Source organism: Rhamphochromis sp. 'chilingali', assembly GCF_963969265.1.
Source record: "Rhamphochromis sp. 'chilingali' genome assembly, chromosome: 1".
NCBI lineage: Eukaryota > Metazoa > Chordata > Actinopteri > Cichliformes > Cichlidae > Rhamphochromis > Rhamphochromis sp. 'chilingali'.
In genome coordinates, this window is record NC_137929.1 from 36,989,448 (window position 1) to 37,012,805 (window position 23,358).

At 41.0% G+C, this 23,358-nt stretch overlaps 1 protein-coding gene across 1 annotated transcript; it reads left to right on the top strand.

Annotated features, from left to right (window-relative positions):
* Positions 1-16: 16 nt before the first annotated feature.
* On the top strand, positions 17-23,012 carry vax2 (ventral anterior homeobox 2). The gene is made up of 3 exons (XM_080874269.1): positions 17-1,069; positions 5,022-5,209; positions 18,651-23,012. Exons 1-3 carry the CDS (start codon positions 835-837, stop codon positions 19,149-19,151), a joined length of 924 nt encoding a protein of 307 aa, XP_080730395.1. The 5' UTR covers positions 17-834; the 3' UTR covers positions 19,152-23,012.
* The last annotated feature ends 346 nt before the right edge of the window (positions 23,013-23,358 follow it).

Sequence of the window (23,358 nt, forward strand, 5' to 3'; positions counted from 1 at the left end):
TATCCACACAGCACCGTCTCTCCTGCTCTGATGTAGGCAGGGTGCTCGAGCCGCCCCGCTCAGACGTGATGTTTCAGCTGTAAAGCAAATTGTCAACAAACCAACAAGAGTGCTCGAGACTCTGCGAGCAAATGTGACCCCATTACCCGACACCCTCTAGAAGGGTCTCAACACAGACATTTTTTTTGTTTGTGCGCCTTTCAAAAGCAGGAGAAGGACGACCCCCTTATGTGACCATCTCACCATCATCATCATCATCAACATGCAGTCACGGATCTGCAGAGGCAGCCGATCTGACCAGGAGTGAAGTAACAGGCTGCTGCGCTGGACAAACCAGGAGAAACTTTCCTTCCTGACTTCTGCACGGTGAACTGTGGCCGCTGTGGGGGTTTTTTTCAGCGCCTCCTCACACTTTATTTCTATGTGGGTGAGCAGTGTGTGAGTGGCACCTCCCCGCTCCTCCGTAGATCTTGTTGCCCCCCTTGCAGCCCGCACCATGCATTCCTCCTGCACCTCGTATAGTTAGAGAAAATATATCGAGGTCTCTTTTTCGCTCTCACCCCCCCCCTAGGCCCGGCTAACTCTTGCTTCGGTTTTGGACTCCGGACCGTGCGTCATGCAGCAACACCTGAAGCTCACCACGGTCCCTTTGCAGGACCACATGGTTCCTTTGTAACTGGATCTACTTTATTTTGGAGGGAGAGGGGGGCATGCTCTCCTCGTCTCTGGAGAACATTTTCAAAGAGGTGAAGAAAGTAGAAAGAGAGGACTGAGTGGAAGTGACGTAAGGAGGGAGAGATAAAGCTAATCTTATAGATTGTAACTTACTTGTAGATGTTTGACCAGGCCACGACTATGGGCGATGGGAACCACCGCTGTGGTCCCAACCCACTGTGTCCGGACAGGATGGAAACAAAGTGTCGCTCCGAGATAGGGAACCGGTCTCCGGTTCAGAGCTCCACCGACACCCCGGGAACATCAGCATCCACGCCGACTTCCTCCAGCGAAGACGGGCATGACAAACTTTTGGGAGTGGACCCTGACTACTGCCGGAGAATTTTAGTAAGAGGTGAGTGGACAAAACGAAGAGATTAGTCCTGTGCTTAAAACTGCTGATCAGACAAAGATCTGTCAAATTTTACGCAGTACACGAGTATCATAAATAAATTAAGTGGATGTACAACAAAAACAGTTTAGATTATAGACTAACTTCAGATACACAGTGCAGCCAGGCAATGCATTTAAAATAAAATATACACACTTTAGACAGTGGTAAGAATTTTCCTGGAAATGTTTTAAATATCATATCAAACTATTAAATAAAAAGAAGAAACACTTGTGTTTATATGGAGTCAAAACTGTGAAAGTTTATCAAACACACACTTGAACTTCTAAACAAAGCGTATGATGTGAGCATGACACATCTGGTGAAGAGAGACCCAGAAAAAAAGAAAAAAAAGTATCTATTGTAGTAACAACAGGCGGCGTGCACTTTAACTATAACAGTTTTAAACAGCAACAGTAGGGGAGTAAACACACCTTCGCTTTCTAAGTCATTTTTACTTATGCAAACTTAAACCTCTGAGACAAATCATCGACTAATACTGGTTGCATCAATTGTGGCCGCACCTTTGTTCGTGTGAGAGCATAAAAAATTAATTAGTCCAATCAATAATGAAAACAGGGACATTTTGCTTCAGTGAGATGATGCCTTATATTTTCCTAACAGCAGGGATATTTTGCCTTTAAGCGATAGTGAGTGCAGCTGCTTCAAATCACAGCTGAGAGGTGCAGGAAGTAAAAGAAAGGCTTAAAACTTAAAATCAGGGAGAAGTCGCGCTGTTTGTGCAAAAGAACTGATATATATTTTAAAACACACACACACACACACACACACACACACACACACACACACACACACACACACAAAATAAACCCACATAAGTGTGTGTGTATTGCCTTTTCTGTCAGTAACATTATATTATTACAAATATTAATACATAATATTTCATTGAGTGTTAAAGTCCACACTCTCCTGCAGGAGGTCAGAAATCTGGGTAAGATCGTGAGAAAATAAGTTCCGATAAAATATGAAGTCAAGAAGAAAATAAAAATAATAATAAAATAAAATACATCCGTTTCTAATCCTTAAAGTTCGTAAATGATTGCTGGTAGTTCTTTCGGAGTCATGGAAAACATAAAAAGAGAACTTAAATCATGTGTTCCGATGACAGCTAAAAAAATATGAAAAAAGTACATGATGTACTTTTTTAAATGTATGTAAAATACACAAACATACATAAAACAGCAGTTAGACATATTTTAGGCCAGCTGCAAATTAAATTAAAATTATATAATTTGAGTTATGAAATAACTGTCTTAACCTCGTTTAAAATATTGATTTATACTTAGAATATTTGAAAACTGTGAGCCATTGTAAGAGTTTCCTGCATGGATTTTTTTCCCAGAATGCATTTCATTTATGAAAAAACATAAACGTCAGCTTCTCTGCATTGAGAGAGGACAATAAAAATAAAATAAAATCTGAGCGTTATTTCGATGGGGATCTATTTCGCAGGAGTGTGTAACCGCTGTGGGCAGACTCGGTATGTCGGCCTATCAGTTTTCAGGTTATAGAAAGCTGAGGATGTTGTGGCTGCTGGCTGGTTTAGTTTTAGCTTTCATCGAGCGTTTTGTCGTGCGCTGTCATGGCTCACACTAAGCGGGGAAAAAAGCATATTTAGCTTTAGAGAATATTAAAATTACTACAGTTCACTAGGAGGGCTATGGCAGGAAGAGGGAGAGAAATGTCCATGTAAGAGGTCTAAAAACCGTCTGTGCTCCTGTAGAAATGCACCTACACGGCTTATTAATAACAGAGTCATTCTTTATTTCTGACTCTTTGTTGCACATAATTAAACATTGTTGGGTGATTCTATTCGAGCGTTTTATCTGTATGTAAAATAGTGTTTGTGATTATTTATGGACATACTGAATCAAACGTAGTTCTGTATTAAGAGATCTGGCAGTCAGGTGTTCATTGTGAATCCTCAGCACTCGTCACTCCCTAGTGCTGGAACATACGGTCCTTATTGTGCTGCCTCAGTTTGATCATCTGAGAAGAAAAAGAGGCCTGGAGGACAGATCTGTGAGGCCATTTAGGTGGGGATGGTGTGTGGTTAAACGTCGGTAGGATTTGTTTTTCGAGCTGAGGCCGGCTTTTCCGCGGAGCCACCGAGGTCATCGAGAGGTCAGCAGGTCTGCAAACAGCCGCTGGCTTCCTCCTCTGCTTGCAAATATTTGCTCAGTTCGAGCTGCTCGAGCAAGGACATATCTAAACTGTATGTACTGTATGATTGTGTTTAAGTAGATTTAGCCTCTCTGAAGAGAAGATTTTCCCCCTTCCTTTCTCTTGCCTGGCTACACTTTATGCAAATAAACTATGTGTGCGTAAAGACGGAGAGCTCATTATGCATCAGGGACCTGGGGGTAACCAAACACTTGTGTTTGAGCTGTTGGTAGGGCTGGGATTGAAATGCGTTTTCAGTACAGCTCATGGCGTGCAGGGACCATAACTGATGAATTCACGGCGTTTCACAGACGCTTCTAATTGTCACCAAAACGCAAAAACAACCCGCCTTTTGTCTTTTACGCAACAATCCTCATTTTAACTTACCTGCTGTGTTTTATTTACATTTTCAACTCCACGTTACAAAGAAGAGGGTGTTTGACATTTATAGGAGCCGAACAAGTCCATGTAACTGCACAGCTTAACAACAACAAAAAACAAACAAAAGAAAAAAACGAGTTTTGTTTTTACGCACACTATGCGTTTCTCTTACCGTTAGCAATGTCCTGCCCGTAGAAAACACTATGTGCCTCCAGTTCAATCGGTTTTGTTTCATATTTTATTCAAAGCTCTTCATATTTTATTGGAGTACATATTTTATGACCTGAAAAAACCGTGGACAACGACGGGATCATGTCTGGCCGGTGCGTCCATTCGTTGTGATAAATACGAACAAATATTCGTAGCTACAGTGAGACCACAAATACACGGGCTGGACACGTGGTTTAAAAACACAAAACAAAACAAACAAACTTTTTAATTTTTTCTTTTTTAAGAAATACGGGTGGGGGTTTTTTTTTTATCAAGGACTTTTTAATTTTCGGCTCTCCACTAGGTCTGATTCAATGTATGAAATTATTTATTATTATTTTTTTCCCGGTGTTTTCATTATTCTGGGAGGGAAAAAAGTCATGGCAAACATGAAACAATAATACTTAAAAGTCAACACAAGGAAAAAGCAGGAAAGCTGCCACCCATAGAAACCGTGCGCGCTAACTAATGTTCGGGGCAGATAACGGCGCGCAGTCCTGGTGCTTGGAGTGGAAACGATGCTCAGAGAGCTTCTGTGCAGCTGAGTCGCAGTGTTACAAAACACATTAGTAGCTCTGTTTAAGACCCAGGGCAGAAATTAAGTGATACAACACTTAATTTTTTTAAAGGAACTGACCAACAGCCAAATACTCGCAGTACCATAAATTTGACAATGCGTCACACAAATTTGGTTTTTTAAAATTTATTTATTTATTTATCTTTTACGCACGTTAACCCAACATGGCCCTCAGCTCTACAAGCCTCATGTATGTCCCTGCGTTTTGGGCGCAGGGCAAGTTTAAACCCAACTAATTCAGTTTTAATGATAACATGGCACGTTGGTTCAACTAACATACCATTAAAAGTATGTGCCATCATTTACAACACCTAACACCCAGGCTCATTACTGATAACAGAGTCTGTTTGCCTCCGTGTTTTCTCTCTGAAGTCGTATATTGGCCGGTTTAGTATCTTTATAGTTCTGTTTCTGAAGTCTGCAGCTGCTGGAAAGTCGATTAATCTAGTTTTTAGCTGTTTTTCTCTGTTTCGTTTTCAGCAGCTATCTGTTGCTATGTTATAACCACCACAGCCTCACGTTAACACTTACTTTAACCGAATCGACGTTTCTTTTTCTGGACAGACGCCAAAGGCACCATCCGAGAGATCGTCCTGCCCAAGGGCCTGGACTTGGATCGGCCCAAACGCACGCGGACCTCCTTCACGGCCGAACAGCTGTACCGGCTCGAGCTCGAGTTCCAGCGGTGCCAGTACGTAGTGGGGCGCGAGCGCACGGAGCTCGCGAGACAGCTGAATCTGTCGGAAACGCAGGTAAGGCCAAAACGGAGCTAGCTGCTCTGGACCAAAAATACTTTTAAAAAATGATACAAAACAAAACAAAACGGTTTATAAATATTTAAAAATAATTAGCCGTGACAAAATTTTCTCCAACTATGCACTTAGCTACTAAGTTAAGTAGCCGGTTCCTAGCCAATAAATTTATCTCATAACAAAGGCTACTTTAATAACATCACAGCCCTCTGCTACACTTGGCTAGCTAAAGCGGTGGTTCGATTAGCGACAGACAGATGTTTTCTTAATTGTGAGTACAGGTGTGCGCAGAATCTTTAATTGGCTCCTCGACCAATCGGAAACGAGGAGTCGCAAAGCACAGAATAATTTTCCACAGAAAATTGTTTATTTATGTCCGTTTTCAAGATATTAATTAGGTTTATAGCACAGGGATGTTCATTCATTCATTTTTTTAAACGCCCCGTGCATAAAATGAAGCAGAATGATCCACAAATAGACCCCATGGGTTTGACTGAACCTGATACAGGCCTGGAATGAGCCTAAAGCCCGCAGGCCTAACCAGGCCAAGTATGAACACATGTTTTCACAGTGATGGGATCAATAAGTATCTACCACAAGTCCATTTTTGGAGCTTTTAAAATACCTCTGCCTACATTTAGGTATATATGCATTTTTTGATGAATTTCAAACCACAGCCTCTTGGTGAGTCAACATCTCCGTGACACATGTGGATGCACATTAGCTGCTTGTGTGTTACGATCAAAGTGCATGTCTTTTGTCTTTTCAAAAGTTTTAATTGTCAGCAAACGCAGAGAAATATAATTAAAATGTAAATACATAGTTATTAATTCAGTTTATTTGGTTGTACGTTGGTAAGAAACCACACAGAATCAAGGCTGAGCACACAGTGAACAAAAAACTACAGAAAATGATTGGTGGTGGTGGTGGGGGTTGGTGTTTTTGTAACACAAAAAAATAGATCGTGACATTTCATGGCACTCTTTCCTGAACCCACCTCCCGTCATTCATTCCTGCCCAACCACAGAGGTCATAGCTGTATGGAGTTATGCATTAGCAGCAGCGGCAGCACAGCAGGCTTTATGTTTCTTTCTTTTCTTCTAAAAATGAGCTGGTTTCAGAGAATTGTCCCTAAATTACAAATTACAACTGGCTAAACTGTTGGCTGAAGGACAAGTTGACATATGTAGAACAATAAAAAGCTTGGCGCAGATGTAAATCAGCATTAACTTATATCCTCTGTAACTTCACTTTATGCACTTTATGTTAAAGATTAAAACAGGTGAGTTGGACTTCTGCTGTCCAAATGTGTGCTTTTTAATATTCATGTTTTTTTCATATATATATAAACACTGGAATATTTCTAACATTTTGAGTTATTTTTCAGTGTTAGAAAATCAGCACTGCTCAGTGTTAGTCTTTGTTAATCTTCAACACTGACTAGGTTACTTTTAAAAATATAACACTGTCAAAAGTGTTCATTTAACACTCAACAGTGTTATATTTAACACTCAGAGGAGTGGACCCACTCTCTAGTGTCGATTTAACACTGCTGTGTACCGAGACGCGTCGCCTGCGTGAAAGCACTAGTTGCAAGCAAAAACACGCAGCACTTTTGCGCATCTTCGTCGTGCGCGAAGCAAACCAATTGTGAAGTACCTCAAAACATGCCCTCACAAATAAAGGTGGTCGGATGGACGTGTGTGAAACACAGAGCAGCCACTGTGTCCCTCATTAGCGCTGCATATAGGGGTGTTAATGGGAGGGCCTCAGCTTCCTGCTGCTGAGGATTGGCTGAATGAAAAACTGTCTGGCCTTCAAGTGACGTGAAAAAAAAAGTGAAAAAAAATCTCTTTGATGTGAAATATTAAACCCACGGAGTCGAAATTTCTTAATGCTATGGGAACAGCTTTTAAGCGTGATCGAAAGGCTTTTAGTTGGCATTAGAGGCGTTTTCTTCCTCATTATTATCCTCTTTCTATCGGTGGCGGTTCCATGTTTTTAGGCAAATGCGCCATTCAAGGCTAATCGCGACCAATCACAAAGGAAAGATAGGAGCTCTTATAAGTTTCAGACCCCCTTTAAGGAAGATGTTTGGAGATGTTTTTCTGGCTTTCTGGTGACTTATGGTGTTTGTTGATGTTTTGAGTTCGCTTCTAAAGATTTTCGAGCAGTAATCTGATTTTCATGCTACAATTAAAGAGCGTTACGTTTAAAAGGAACTCAATTACATCTATCTATCTATCTATCTATCTATCTATCTATCTATCTATCTATCTATCTATCTATCTATCTATCTATCTATCTATCTATCTATCTATCTATCTATCTATCTATCTATCTATCTATCTATCTATCTATCTATCGTGAACAATTTCTGTTGGAAAGCAAAAACAGCAGAAGGCCTCAGGGCTTACAGCACTTTAGAATAAAGTCCATGTTTTGGGGTAGTTTCGATTTTGTTTACTCGGTGGGAATATGATTGACTTTTAGATGATGATTAACTTCCAATTAAAATATGGTGAAAATGTGCGTATTTCTCTGTACATCTTTCATCGTTATTTTTTATGCCAAACTCTTTTGTATCAAGTGATCACTGAAATGAAAAAGACTAAATAAAAAAATATATAATACATTTATAAATACATTAAATTAAATTAAAAAATAAAATTAAAAAAATCCCTAACTCCCGGTATTGCTTGTATTCAAGCTGACCCTGAATCAGCTCACAAACACACAAATTTCCATAATTGATTCATATAATATAAAAATATAGAAAACACATAAATAAGAAGTAAAAGTCACTTCCAGCAGTTGATCAGCATCTGAATATCAAAACTATTATTCTCACGTGTTCCAAGCTCCAAAACGTAAATGTAAACTTTGCACTTTCTTTCAAATCTGATTCTGGTGATTTTGGCCCGAGTTTGAAAGCGTAAATCTTCTTCTCATATGCAATCATTTATCCATAAAAATGGGTGGAGCTCTGTTAGTGTGGTAGAAGTTAATTTTAAATTAGTTTATTTGTATATATATATATATATATATATATATATGATTTTTCTGCATTGAGCTGAAAGAGTACAAAGAGCAGGGTGAGAGAGAAGAGAACAGGTGTTATTTATGAGGGTTACAGTTACAGTTATTTTTCTTAAATTATTCTGACTGAAACAATTCAGAGAAACCGAAGACTTCAGCCTCATTGAAACATTTGAGTCCACGTATGAACAAAGCAGGTGTAAAGAGGGTCACTCGTGGCCCTCACTCTGTTGTAACGCGTTACTCTGTAATCTGTTACCAGCTCAGAGCTCCCCCTTCATCCCGGCAGGTGGCTCCCCGCTACTGGACAACACAGCAGGAAGGGCTGGAGCACACACACACACACACACACACACACACACACACACACACACACACACACACACACACACACACACACACACACACACACACACACAAAGCCTGAACTGTACATGAAGCCTCCATTTCTGTTACCTTCATGGTCAGTTTTGGTTGGATAACGGAGGACTGATGGATGTTTATGGAGGTGTGTTCCTGCATGTGGAGTTGCTTTAGGATGGCAGTCAGAGAAATCAGTTGATTCAGTGAAAGTCTATGTAACCGTCTGTATTTTAGGACACATTATGTGTGTGTGTTATCGTGTGTATTCTACCTCACACTTCCAGACGAAACACATGGCCTGTCAGCATTAGAAAAATGTAAAAAAAAAAATATATAAAAGCATGTACAACATTTTCAGCCAGGAAAAAACAAAAAAACAAAGAAAAACAAACTTGTGTGTTCTTTAAATCTCTCCACTAGCTCGAGTGGTGTGTTTGCCCTCCAGATGAAGTACAGGTTGCCTTTGTCTCAGCCTTTTGTTGTCTGCAGCCCTTCCACAGAAAGCTGTGGATTTAATGGTTTCTGTGCTGTGGTGTAATCCTGCCTCAAATGGAAGAGATCGTGTTTTATAGATAATTTATAGCTGACTGAACAGAGCACATTTGGGCATATGCTAGCACAAATGCACACCTTTTTTTAACATATTTGTTTGAATGCACCGCAAATAAACACTGATTTTAGATTTCTGTTAGACATCTTTTAACATTCGGCTGTTAGAAACGTAAAAAATCTCCAAAATAAATCTCTTCCAGGATCTAGGACTGTGACTACAAACCCTTAGATTTTTTTTTCTCCGTGTACAGAAAGTAAAATCTAAGTCTAAAGTGTCTCCTATATCTTCTCTTTATCAGCCTCCACTGCCTATTTATTTTAAAAATTGAAGAAGGGAGTATGAGAAGATTTTTTGTGTAAATTAAGGTATTTCAGTGTCAAGAGAATTAAAAAAGAATATTGTGATAATATATTTTTAAAAAACTTATGTTTTGTGCAGTGCAGTGTGCTGTCCGTTAAATTGTTTAGTATGTGGGACACAAAGTTGGCTTCATGTAAAAAGTGTTGGATCAGAGCAGGTGGAGCTCGTTCACAGATCGGCTCTTAACTTTCTCTTGTTTTTATCCCAAACAAATCATTCAGTCTGCTTTAGTTTGTTTTCTTCACTGAGCTCTCAGGTGAGTGTGCACACGAATGATTTGCATGTGTTTTCTGGCCCAGTCAGATTCTGTCCCTGCTGGCCTCCAAACACTCTGTAAAAGAAGCACATTTTAGTGTGTATGTGTTTTGGGTATGTCCAACCTGCAATCCACCTGGTTTGGGAATGCCTCTTTATTCCCCTGGAAGAGCTGGAGGCGGTAGCCAGGGACTGGCTCATGTTGTCCCAGTGACCTGAAGCCCTGGATAAGTGGTAGAAGATGGGTGGATGGTTGGATAGATGGAAGGAAGTGTACAGCCAGTGTTAGAGTGAACTTCTCAGATGTAGCTGCAGGTGTATAAGTCACCCAAAATGAGTGTCATGCTTTGTTTGTTGCCCTGTCTGATGTCTTTTCTCTCAGATGGACTGTCTCTTGATGCCAAACAGCCTGGAGAGCAGTTTAATGGCTGTAAAAACTTCAAATGATGCTGTTTGTTGCTTTTTGTTTTGTGGCCTACTGTACTGCAGAGGGGTCAGAGGTCACAGATGATCTAATGTGGATCCCAAAACCTGTAACTTTGGCTTTGTAACCGGTTGTGTAAGGCTTCTCTTAGCAGCTTGCAAAGTGGTTCATAAATAAAATGTATTAATGAATTAATAATTGTTATGTTGAGCACTATGTGAGGGTAAAAGGAGAGAAACGTGGCTCTCGATGAACCTTTCTGACCTCTTATGAAACTGAAGTTACCGTTTGCTTGTGCAACTGTGCAAAATTCTTTGCATGATATTATTTAACGGTCAATGTTTTAGTGGGAAATAGCAAGAGAGGTGTATTATGGACCTGATTAAGCCCTATGGGAAATCCGATTTTCCTCCTTTAGATATACAAAATTCCTTTTTTGATAACACGAGCAGAAAGTGATTTTACGTACATGCCGATAGATCCCTGAAAGACAGCTATGTTCCTCTGAGACAAGACGACGAGCCGTGCTCCTGCGGGTGTCTGCTTACAGTGAATGTGCTCGTTGTGCGTATTGTTCTCCATGACGGCCCAGACAGACGTTGTCTGGCCGATCGTCTGGAGCGTAGAGGGCCTGGCCATTACGTATAGTTTTGCAGATGTAGCAGAGAGGCGGCCGCACAGTACGGCGATTGTCCAAACACTCAGAATGGAGAAAGAGATAGGAAGGGAGGCTGTCAGACAGACAGACAGACAGAAAGACGGACACTTGCTGCCTTTGTGCTTTCAGATTAAATGTTTGGACTTGGTGCTGAAAAGAAACAAACTCTTTCCTCTTCGCTCCGCAGTGACCTAAAACTCGAGCGTCGTCTTCAAAATGGGAACTTTGTCCAACTTAGCGATGGTCAGGAAGAAACCTGTGAAGCTCTGATTATCTAATCAACTGATTAGGTAATCAGAACATAACAGCAATTAATTCTTCGCCGCCTTTGTCCCTAATCACTCTCATAGATTGATTTGACTTGCTTCATCAGTTTCTGGCAGAGTGAAGAGTGTGTGAAGCCAAGCAGAGGGTAATTTTACAAACATATGGAGCAACTTGTAATCCTTCAGCTTATGGGGAAATAGGAAATCAGCAGAACTGGATACAAGAGGTTTTCACTTCATGTGCACAAACACTCACACAAACACAGACACACACAAAGCTGACCCCAAGTTGCCAGACAATTAGAGGGGTCAAAGGTCTCCCATGTGGCCCTTATTTTTTGGGTAAGATTTCCAGTTTGACAATTGCAATGACTCCTGTGGTTGAAAATGGGAATGCTGGGAAGCAGTCAGATAAACGGAGCAAATGTGGAGGCGGAGCAAATTAAACAAATTAGAAGGTAATGAATCCAGTCAAATACTGATGAGTACAAGTATCTAAAATGTGGCCTTAACGACAGTGTTTTAGTAGCATAGATGGCTTTACATGCTTTCATTTTGGCTCATTTAAAACACTCTAAAGTCTTTAACAGGAAAGCCGCTGAGCAGAGGAGATGCGGGACCCCCTGTGCTATAGGTGATGCATGCACAGACATGAAATCTAAGAATAAGGTAGAGTCGCGCTTTATTGTAGCTTGCTTTTACCAGCTGTGATTCCCCAGAAAGATGGAAAAAAAATAACAACTGTCACAGATTTGGGCATCACGAGGCTGCGCAGCCAAGACGAGACCATGTGCCGAAGGCGATGGGAAATTCAAGTGACTGCGGGGTGACATGCACAAAAAGTCATGGACCACATCCAAACACCTGCTGAGTTTTTTTTTTGCTGAATGCGTGCGGTGTATCGCTAACGTTGCAGTGTGCGCGGGGAGGAGGTAATGGCTTAAACGGAGAGCAGTCATTGGACAGAGGACAGGAAGGAGGGGCAGAGAGAGAGAGTGAGAGAGGTGGGCCTCATAACAGTCCCGAGTGCTTTTGTGCTAAGGAGGATTAGGCAGCCATGTCTAACAGCGATTCTATAAAACGAGGTTTTATAGAACCTGGAGTGAACCTGGAGCTGCTCTGAGGTTTAGAGGTCAGGTGAAATGTGTTGCTGACAACAGTTTGGAGGGGAGATGTGAATATCAGGCAGGTGAAAATGATTTCTAGTCCTAAACTGAGGTGATTTTACTTTTAATACAATACTACTACTATTTTTTTCATGCATGAACGTGTTTAAATGATCGAATCTGGTACATTTAACCTCAAACGGGCAGATTCTGGGATTCTTTGCAACCACACATTTTGATACTCGACAGAAGTGATATTGAAATACCCAGAAACAATGAGGAGATCACATCCTCTGCTGTGTGTACATAAAAACTTCATTTTATTATAATGACTTCATTTATAGAGCACATTTTAAAAAGACTTATTATTAAGTGCTTTGAAAAACGAACAAAATCAGGACACAGGAGGTAAATGAAAACAGAAAGCCAAACATTAATGGGGGGGAAAGGGGCGAAAAGCAAAATGTCAATAATATTAATAAATACCATTCAAGGAATAAAAGCTATAAAAGCTACAGCAACAGTGGAGACAACAAACAAGACAGTGGAAAATAAACAACAGCACTGCGTTAATGAGTTTATCAAAATATGCTTTCAGAAGTGATTTAAGGAAGTCCTCGACGGTTTAAAGCGTCTCTCCTCAGGCAGGTTGTGCAGAGCTGAGGGGCCCTGATGGAGGAGCATTTCTGCTGTGCGTTAAAGTAAAACATGCAGGGAGCCAATGGAGAGAGGCCAGGGTCGGTGTGACGTGATGCCATCTGCTAAAACAACATGGTTATGCAGGCATTTGAGAACAAACGCTCCACGGGGCTTCACAATAAAAGCATGTAAATGATTCAAATGTCAGGGTAGTGGTTAAGAAGTGAGCAAATATAACGATGGTTATTTTGAAACGGACAGGTGAGTTTTAAGTTTAGGTGCAGAGACATAAATACGACTGATCATCTTTGTGAAACAGTTTTATAGATATTAGTGTAAGTTTCCCCAAACTAAAAGGACAGTAAGTTTATAATAGATAGTTGGTCCGGCCCATTAGCTAGCCGCTACCAACCCATCGCATACAGTACAGCTGAGTCGCCAGTGGCCCATTGCGCTACATACAGTCGAGCATCCATCATTGCATTATATATGGTTCAGTGGCCCCTGGTGCGCCTGGTACAATCTCCATGGAAAAGTGTTTTCATTGTGTGTTCGTCACATGCCTGAGATCAGGGGATCTCAACAGGGTCACAGTGGGAGCAACAAGCGGGTGGAGGAGTCGTAGAAAGTGCGCCGCATTTCACTTTGCATTACACAGCCATTATACAGTCAGAGAGTGCTGCTGGGATGTTGTAGTTAATGATTTCAATCGTGCGGGGGGGTCAAGTGCATACAACAAAAGGGTCAAAGTGCAAGAAAAAAACAAAAAAAAAAACATTAAGAAATTGAGAATCATAAATGCATCTAAACACAAATAAATCTTTTCATGATCTCCAGTTCTCCATCTCTAGCTGGATACAGCAAAGCTTAGGTGCACACACATATGCCCACTTGATCTGTACATTGGGTCTTGATCTGGCTTAACCTTTCTACCTCTAACCCGGTTTGCCCACCTTGCTGTTTGCAGCTGGCTGTAACCACGGTGAAGGCCTCTGACCTGTGCCCGGCGGCCTCATCATCTCTTCATTTTGTTGAACGTACCCCAACCTGGCTGAATTTACCCCATCACTGTTTACATTGTGTTTTGTTGCTCAGCATTGGCTGGTTTCAGGGAGAAGAAGTGACGTGCGCGCTGGAAACTAAACTAGAGATCCACTGGTCAAGACAGACATGCATATGTGATTTTTTTTTTCAAAATAGCCATATACATAATGACATATTTCCACACAAGAACATTCACAAAAAGCCTGCCTGCACCTGTAAATATCATTTAATAGATAAACCAACTTCTTAATGTTTAATAAAAGACTGTTTTAGAGCGTACCACAGCTCCACAGAGTTGTAATTATTAATAATAATTATAAAAGCAATAATATATAGTAAATTACTGTCTCTTCAAAGCATGAAAGCATGTGTTTGTGAGGTTTTAATGCAAAGGCTTCAGTGCGAGTGCTCAACCAATGTAAGAAACATTTGATCCTTTATTAGCAGCTCTTCTTCATCATTAATGGCATTTGAGGAGGAGTTATTTATGAAGCTCTTGTTATTCCATGATGTAGTGATAAGGATGTCTGGGCTGAAAACACAATGAGATGGATATTGGTTCGTAAGCTGGATTGTTTTAAATATAACCTCATGGAGGACTCAGTCCTAAACTCTTCGCCCTCGCCCCGACCATGCCCCCTGTACTGCATTAGGGCGTGGTGCAGAGGGTGAGCCTGTCTGCCTGTCTAGGGCAAATGCAGGTCACACCCGATCCAGATCTCCCTCGGTAATCTCTGCTTCCACGCTGAACCCTGGATCCCATTAAAAAAGGATTTACATCCAATAGTGTAGATGTACCAAAGGCAGCTTTGCTTTCTTCTCCTCTCATCATTTTCCCTCTGTAAAACATCGGAAAGCTTTTTTTCCACCCCTCCCTCCTTTTGTTTGGAGCAGTGGATAGGAGGATACTGATGTGAGCAGGAGAGGAAGCCACGCCCACGTCAATGAGGGTAGAGGAAAGGGATTTTGCTCCATAGTGAAAGCCTTTAACTGGATATTTGGCAGGCACGTGAAGATACAGAGAGAGGTCTTAGAGGGTCGTGTGTGAGCTAACGAGGACGAAATCTGGACTATAAGGAAGGACATGATGCTGCACACATCATTTCTGATGCTTTTCCCACCCTCCTGTTGTCCCTCCCCTCTTCTCCCCTCTTATCTCCGTCTCTGACGTCCCGTCCCCCCCCCCGCGCCTCGTTTGGGTCTTTGCAGTAAGATGTGCTTGCATCAGTATTTCTCTCTGAGCTGTGGGATTCTTTGGATCCTCTCTGATCTCATTATTTGTGTCACGTCAGTAGCTGGAACTATGATCTCACTTGAACTAGTAGCTGTTACAGTGACACTGTAGTTAACACCAGCCAGACTGACTATCTGAATAAAAATGAACAGCTTTAGATTATTGCCTTACTGGATTGCTCTGATGTTTTGGAAGATAAGACTTAGCTGATACCAGTTGAACAAAAGCGTCTCTCAGCAAGAGTCTAGAAGGACCGCAGGGTCCTTGGGAAGGATCGAAATGTGTACGTAGGAACCATCAAAGTGCCCTTGAGTTCTTACTTAGACCCCTAAATGTCCCATAATCTCACAGAAGTCGGGATTAGATGAGCATGTATGGAAGCCTCCAGTGGCATGGGACACATTTCTAGGGATTTGATTTGGTCAGATCTGCATTTTTTATGATCAGCAGATGGAAACTGAAATTTTACCCGGGATATCTGCTTGTCATGGAAGTGCAACACTTGCCAAAAAAGTCTGGTTATTCTTAACCTCCTAAGAACTCTTCCACGGCACGCATTTTTAATTTGTCTTTGATATTTGGGGTCATTGGGGCCCAATGAATGTAAAAACAAAGAATTACCAACTTTTTTTTAACCTTCTTTTTGTTTTTAAGAAACATAAGAGCCACATATGAGGATATTCGTTTAAAAGTTTTATAGAACAATGGCAGTATAATGTCCTCATAAGTGGATATCAGTAGAGCAAAATTGAGTATTTTAGTCTAAATAACCCAAAATGTGATGTCCACATATGTGGACGCCAGGTCCTCGGAGGTTAATTAAGAAGTAAAAAATGCAGATTGATTTAAAAGGCCAAATTAATGGCTAAGTCACAAAGGATGGTTATCCAATGCTTTATAGCAAACACATTTCCTCTTTTGCTCTCCACAATGATCATTTACCTTCTTAGTACTAAAGCAACAGGCCAATACCAGTCATGTCTGCACCAGCGGCCATCGCGTGGAGTCGGTTTAATTTTTTATGTGATCTTTTTAAAAACTTCTCTGCATTTACAGTCACAGGCTTAGTCATTAATAGCTTTTCTAGGAACCACAGACACATTGTCAGTTGCCCCTGAGGCATCAGAAGACATCCAGATCGAGTCCATCTCAGCACACAGCTGCTGTGCTTTCTTTTCTTAATTTGTTTCTGCTCAAACACAACACAAACCCCAGGTCATGACGACTCCCCTTTTTTCTTACTTGCAGCTGGAAATCTACCAGTGGACTGCAGTGATTTTCAGCAGCAATGAGGTTTAAGATCAGGCCAAACATGTTCAGTGAGCCTGATGAAATGAAGTTGAAATGGTGTTTTAAGCCTGTAGGTTCCTATGAGACCCTCTGTCAGAGCGATGGGTCATGTGACCACTTTCTGTGTGGGTCCAGTTTACACATAACTTCTCTGTGGATGTACGCTCACGTAGCTTTACGTTCCTTCGTATGTGTCATTTGGCTGTTGTGCAATCAACACAGTCATATGAAAGTATTTTTTTCTTTTATTTTTTACCATGAGCTGCAGATCCTTCACAGGTTTATATGTTTCTCCTGTAACAGGAATTCCCTCTTACCAGGGATTAGATTACTGGATTTCTAGGAACGTCTGTTGTGTAATGTTGGATAAATTTACACCGTATAGATGTGAGCGGAGAAGAAGTGGGGCGATAAACGAGGCATGATTAACAAATATTATTTAATACCGTAAATCCCTGGGGAGATCTCTTTGGTTTAGTTTAGCTTGGTTTCCAACCTCAGCAACAAAATGAAGTAATCAGAAGGTAGGATGACATGTAAGGAAACACCACCTGTAGAAAATAAGCTGCTTGTAAGAAGTTAGCTGAAAGAAAAACTGCTCAGATTTGCATTTGCATCTTTTTCTTCCTGATTATCATTTAGTTCAGAAATAAATCTGTAGATTAATTATTCTATAAATTGCTGATGAATTGAAACTGAAAATATGTAAATGAACATTATATGTCGATGTACTTTGAAATCTTTCAAAACAGCTTTAAAGTCTGAAGCGAGAATTAAAAACAGCTGCTTCTAGTTACTGCTTTTTATAGCACAAACGGAGCATTGCGTAGCAGCTTTAGTATTTAGGCTGTTAAGCTAAATCACATCTGACACCACAGAGTTATTTTTGCTTTTAATGTATTTACTTATTTTGTTTTTGATTCAGTTTCCAGGAGGGATTTCCTAGTTTCTATTTAGTTTTAGTTAACTTTTTAAAAGTTTTCTTTTTACATGTCTCAGGGGTGAAAATCAGTCAAACAGTTTTTTTTAACCACATACTCCAAGTCTCTTTTATTTTATTTCAGTTGTTTTTTGCTCCAGTTCTTCTTTTTAAAATTATTTTCATACAGCTTCCTAACTTTTATTTTTAATGAACTAGAATAAATTTAATTGCTAAAATTTTAAAAAATAAAACAACATTTTAATTATTTTTTTAATTAAAGTGAAATAACCTTAATTTGAATTGTAGTTCTTAAGTAAAGATCAAACGAGAATACTTGTAAGTAACAACGTCTCGTTCCACAGAAGCTTTCCTAATTCTCCTGAACTTGTTTCAGACTCCTTTTGCTGATGATTTTGATTCATGTTTGATTAGACCAAGCCGAGAGCTTGTTGGAAATGCTGAATTATTACGCTGCTCGTTTTAGCGCCACACTCTGCGATACAGTGAACCTGCAGCGAAACACGGAGTTAGCTGTATCTCGGTCAGGATGTTATACATTTTTCATGGGTGACTCCTTACAGAGGTGTCTCTCTATGAGCTGTGACCCTGTGACCCCTATGTTCCCTTCAATCAGCCTCCCCGTAGCCATTCCTAAGTTTTAAGCATACTGTACATTAAAGCTGCACTTCATTAATTAAATATGGCAGACAAGGACAGACAGAGTTCACCAAGCTTTTGCTGTTTGGCTGCAGTTAACACGATGTCTTGTGAACGATGAAACTGAACGATTTCGAGAGCGTTTTTGTTCTTTCAGCTTCAAATTTTCACTTTATTTTTCCTTTTGCATTCTAGTTTCCAGTGTTTCAGTTGAGACTCTGCGTTTCAAACCTCTTAGGGCCACAAAGTGGGCAAAATCGTGGTCAAAGCTGCAGACAGAAACAACAGATTTGATCCATTTGCTGTTGCCTTGATTTTAAACTATCTCTGTTTGTTCTTCATGGAGTTCTGAGGCTATGACTGGTTTTGCTGTTGCAGCGCACTTGAGGTCACAAAGTGTCCTCAGACTTTGGGAGCTGTGTAGCTTTTGGCATGAAGTGAATCAGTGTGATGATTCTGGAGACGTTCCAGTGCTGAAATGAAGAAAAGGTGCAATAAAATCAGGGTTTTCACGACTGTGATTGAAAATTTATTTGGTCCTATTCTTTGAGTCTTGGCAAAATCATCTCTCAGTTCTTCTCGTAACATTTTTGCCGACTCCACCGCTGACAGACTGTGTTTGCCTTCGCAGGTGAAGGTGTGGTTCCAAAACCGCAGAACCAAACAGAAGAAGGACACCACCAAGGATTCAGACAAGCGCTCCTCCTCCACGTCTGAGTCTTTGGCCACCTGCAACATCCTGCGCCTCCTAGAGCAGGGGCGCCTCCTGTCAGGCCCTGCCCCCCCACCACCCAAATCTCTCCTGGGGCCTCCGTCTCATCCAGCAAATGGCTCCCTGCTGAGCAGCCCGGGTGGAGGCTCTTCCACCTCTCCAGGGATCAGCAGCAGCACTCCTCCCAGCTCCCTACCAGGAGGGACGTTCGGGCTTTCTCTGCCCTCGCTGGGGGGCACCCCGCCCTCCCCGCGGCTGGGTGTCCCGCCACCTCACCCCCTCTGCTTCTCCATGCCGCTCCTGGGGAGCGCTCACCATGAACTGTCGTCCTCCTACGGCTGCGGCTCTTCAGCATTTGAGCCGTACATGCGGCTGGACAGGAAGGAGGCAGACCTGGGTGGGAAGAAGACAGTTTCTTAAGTGTAATGTCCCTCTTTCAGGGGACGACTGGGGGAGCAGGGCTCGTCTTTGGAAGAGTTTTTCTCCTCAGTCTCTCTCCCCGCCACCTGTTTGACTCTTGAGTGGCTGCAGTGAGGCAAGAAAGCAGCCCGGTTCATAGAAGTGCGAAAAAAAGAAAAGAAAAGAGAGGAAGTCGCTTTCTTACAGCACCATTTTGTGCCACTGCACTGTTTGGCACACTGACACAAAATGGTGAAAAGGACTTGATGTGGTAGGAAGTGATGATTTCACCCTCCCACATAAAAAAAACAAACATGTGGATTTTTGAAAAAAAAAAAAAATGCCATGTGTGTATGTTGCGTGAACTCCGACAGGCAGATGTTTTTATCACCACTCTCTTTGCAGTGGTTTTAAGCGACTCTTCACTTTTTGTCCAGTGTGTGTGTGTGTGTGTGTGTGTGATTTTTCTCTCTATACAGGCCTTCATTTACTGTTCAGGATTAAAAAAAGAAAAACAAAACAAAAAATGAGAAGAGCGGTATTTCAAAGAGAGCTTTATGTACACATTTCTATTCCTGTACACGTGGCCATGTTTGATTTTAGTTGATGTGTTTTCACGATAATAATAAGAATAAGAAGAAAAAAAAGAACTGTAGCATTTTAATATCAGTCTGTTTGGTGTCCAGCTGTAGTTTTTGTAAAAGTTTCTTTGGTTGTGTTTGTGTATGAAACATAATGTGGTAGGATCTGGACAAATGGTGCAAAAATCACATATCTAGATCTAACAGTTTAACATGAAAAGAAAGCTGAAAAGAAGGCTGGTTAGTGTCTGCCAGAGCGTTTACAGATAAAGCCTCGAGAAGCGCCTCACGTGCGTTCTCTGGCCGGTGAAGTAAGTGGAGGTCGGGCTGAGAGAGATGACCTTTGAACCCGGGCCAGCGGTATCAGTTTGACCTTGTAATCTTGTCTTCAAGACGCTGAGACCGAGAAAGTTTTCAGAGGCGTAAAGAATAAGCACCGACTCTCAGCGCAGAGATCTCTGCGCTTAAGCTGCATCTCCATCGTTAAGTCATCACACATTAAAATGAATCAACAGTTTTGATAATAACTTGTTTATCATCGCTTTTCAAGCAAAAGAAAACAAACAAACAACAAAACAAACCTGTAACTTTTTCTGGTTTCAGCTTTTCAAACGAGATGATTTGTGATGGTACAGCGACCGCACCGCTAACCTTTCACATACTAAAAGAAGAACTGAGAAAACATTTGTCAGATTAACTGATGATGAAAAACGTTAGCTGCAGCTGCAGTTTGGATTAAAAAACTGATGAATATGCAGATTTTTGGTACCGGAAACTTTCTGGTTTTTGCTCGAGGTCTGCTTTGGTCGCACCGAGGTAAACGGTCCATTTAGAGGATAAAAGAAGGTCTTTGTTTGCAGAATCATTGGCTATGTAGTGATGATCCCTTAGTTTTTATTAGCTTCTTTTAATTTATCGGCTATGATGAATGGATGAAAGAGGATATCCGCTTGAACACCCCAAACACCTGGCCGTTGCTCTGAGAGGTTCCTACAGCTGGATTTCCTGACAGCTGTAGGATTTGCTGTTTCATAACCCATAGTGTAATTTTTCTATTTTTTCAGGTTTGTTTATTTAATTATTATTTTTGAAATGTTACAACAACATGAAAGCTACCTAAGTACTGTTTTACCGGGTCATCACATCCCTAATCTTAATCTCTTTGAACATTTTCAGGATACAGTAAGCCGCAGCGTTACATGAGAAAATCTCAGGCTGTTGATTTTCCTTCAGCCGCCCTGTTTTGCCCTACTGTTACACTTTAACTCAGCCTGTCTGCGTTCACCACTCATTGAAAGCACTTTATGTTTTTATGGCGTTTCTACATCATCCTGTATTTCCTCCACTTTCACCCCCTCACCCTTCCTGAGAAGTTTATTTTCTTAGGAAGGTGATTTTCAGAATTAAAGCCAGGAAAAATACATCCTAAGTTATTTCCCCTCCTGAAATAATCTGATGCTTTCTTTCAGCTGCATTCTTTAATTGATTGATTTGAAGCTAAATTCCCCTCTTCGTGTTAGAACTAACAGAGCATTTGTCTGATTCATTCAGGGCTGAATGAGAAGGAAGGAAGTGGCTGAATGACCTGTATTTTTCATTTTTCTCTTCCCCATGAGATGCCATTTGTCCAGGTTTCCTTGTTGTCCAAAGCAAATCAGAATCAACCGCGAGAGCCTGCTATTCGAAACAGTTTGCCCTCAATTTGTGCGTGTCAGATGAGTTATTGCCCCCTTTTCACTCCCGTCTCTCGTCTGTTTTCCCATGTATCTATTCATTTCTAAATTTCACCTCACTGTGAGTTTTATTTCCTGCTCTCTTTCTCTTACACTCACTGAAGATGGCCTGACATGTGCTAAAAAAAAAGAAAAAGGACACTGCCATGACATCAATTTAAAAAAAAAAAGAAAAAGAGTGCCTGTAAGTAAAGGCTGGGGCTACGTTTAAAACAGCCGGGCATGTTTCTGGCTGCACATACATTTCTTTCTGAGTGCAGGAAAGATTCTGACCTTCAGCTCACCGGGCCTTTTTGCACCCGTGTACCAGCAGCCAGTAGCTGGTGATTTGTTGTTGCTCCTGTGTTTAGAGCCCAGCAGCGATGCAATAAAAAAAAAGAAAGAAAAAAATCCCCCTGTTATCTACTCGTAGGTTTCTGTAGCAGTGCACCTGTGATGTTGTTGAACACTGTATTATTTTCTATAAGCACCATCCATAATTCACATGCTCTGGCATCAAATATTGAGCAGAGAGATGGAGCTGAGAGGTCAGGAGGCTTGCTTCTCGTGTAGGGCCAATGTAGTCTTTTCGTTTATTTGTCTTTTTCTCACAGCCAGGTTGTTTCATTCCTCTGCTGTCTCTCTCTCTTGTTTTTTTGTTTTTTTTGGTGGATATTAAAAAAAAGTGTTTCTACTGTTTTGCATTAAGCTGCACAAGACAGAAGACACTGAACTTCTTAGCTCATTTCCCATCCAATGTGAGATGACAGAAAATGTTCAGTGGTTGCAAAAGAAATCTCAAACTCCATATTTTCCCTCAATTTTCAGCCACTGAATGCTTTCTGGACTTACTGTAATGCGTCCTCAGCTCATTAGATGCAGGCTTCAGGTTGAGGGGGGACAGCCGGATAAGTGAGACGGCCCTTCTTCTCCCTGACAGAAGGAAATGGGGTAAAGCTTTGCATCAGTTCAACAAAGCCTTCGTCTTAGTTTCTTTTTCTCGTTCCAGCTGAAGCGTGGAAGTGTTGCTTTTGTTGCGTGTGTGACATCTTGCACTTGTTTAAGCGAGACCACCATTTCAGGAACATTGCGGGCCTCCTCGCGGCTCTCGTCCTTTGAGATTGTGAGAAAAATGTTCCGTTTATTTTGAAGACAACAAACTGATTCTGCTTGGTTTACTCTTTGGTTTATGCACAGCCTAGGTCCTGCAGAGGCCCTAACTTCTTTTCTTTGAGCAGTACTTTAATGTCAAGCTAATGGCACCAGCTACTTCTTATGATGAACAAACTGTATGTACATAGATATAAATTTATATATAAATATATATAAATGGGTCTTTGCACAAGTTATCTCCATGTCTGCTCCGTGTGATTTTAACAGGAAAAACAAAATGTGAAAGAAAGTTCGGAAAAAAAAGACTTTATATATGCTTTACAATTCTTTGTCTCATTAACATTTTGCACTTATTTAAAGAGGCTTACTTTCTGTTTCTGGGCTGACAGAGCAGTTTTCACGCTCTGCCAAGATATTGTACAATATGTATATGTATTTTTATTCATATGCATATAAATATATGTCTATGTAATTTGCCTCCTGTGTTCTGTTTTATTTCTCATTCTCTGGCCTGCCTCAGGGCCAAAAATGCAACTTTAAAGAGTGAATATAAAGAAAATAATAATTAATAAATGCCCCCCCTCAAAAAAAATAAGTTATTTCACAGTTTGTTGTGAGTGATAGTATTTGTAATCCACAGTCCTTGCAGAGGCTTATTTCGTTTGTCTTTGTCAGTGAACAAACATGACCAACATCTGCGTGCTTGAGCTTCCTCCATCCACTCCGAGCATTTTGAAAGTGCCTTAGCTTGCTTACAGCTTTATTAAAAACCTTGGCCTCTCCCTATTCGCTTGGCAAATCAAAGCAGTGGACGGCTCATTT

Bases quoted from the DNA above. Each gene is read 5' to 3' on its own strand.
- vax2 (XM_080874269.1), top strand. From the start codon at position 835: ATGTTTGACCAGGCCACGACTATGGGCGATGGGAACCACCGCTGTGGT. The intron at 1,070-5,021 runs GTGAGTGGACAA...TTTTCTGGACAG, and splicing joins CCGGAGAATTTTAGTAAGAG to ACGCCAAAGGCACCATCCGA. The intron at 5,210-18,650 runs GTAAGGCCAAAA...TTGCCTTCGCAG, and splicing joins TGAATCTGTCGGAAACGCAG to GTGAAGGTGTGGTTCCAAAA.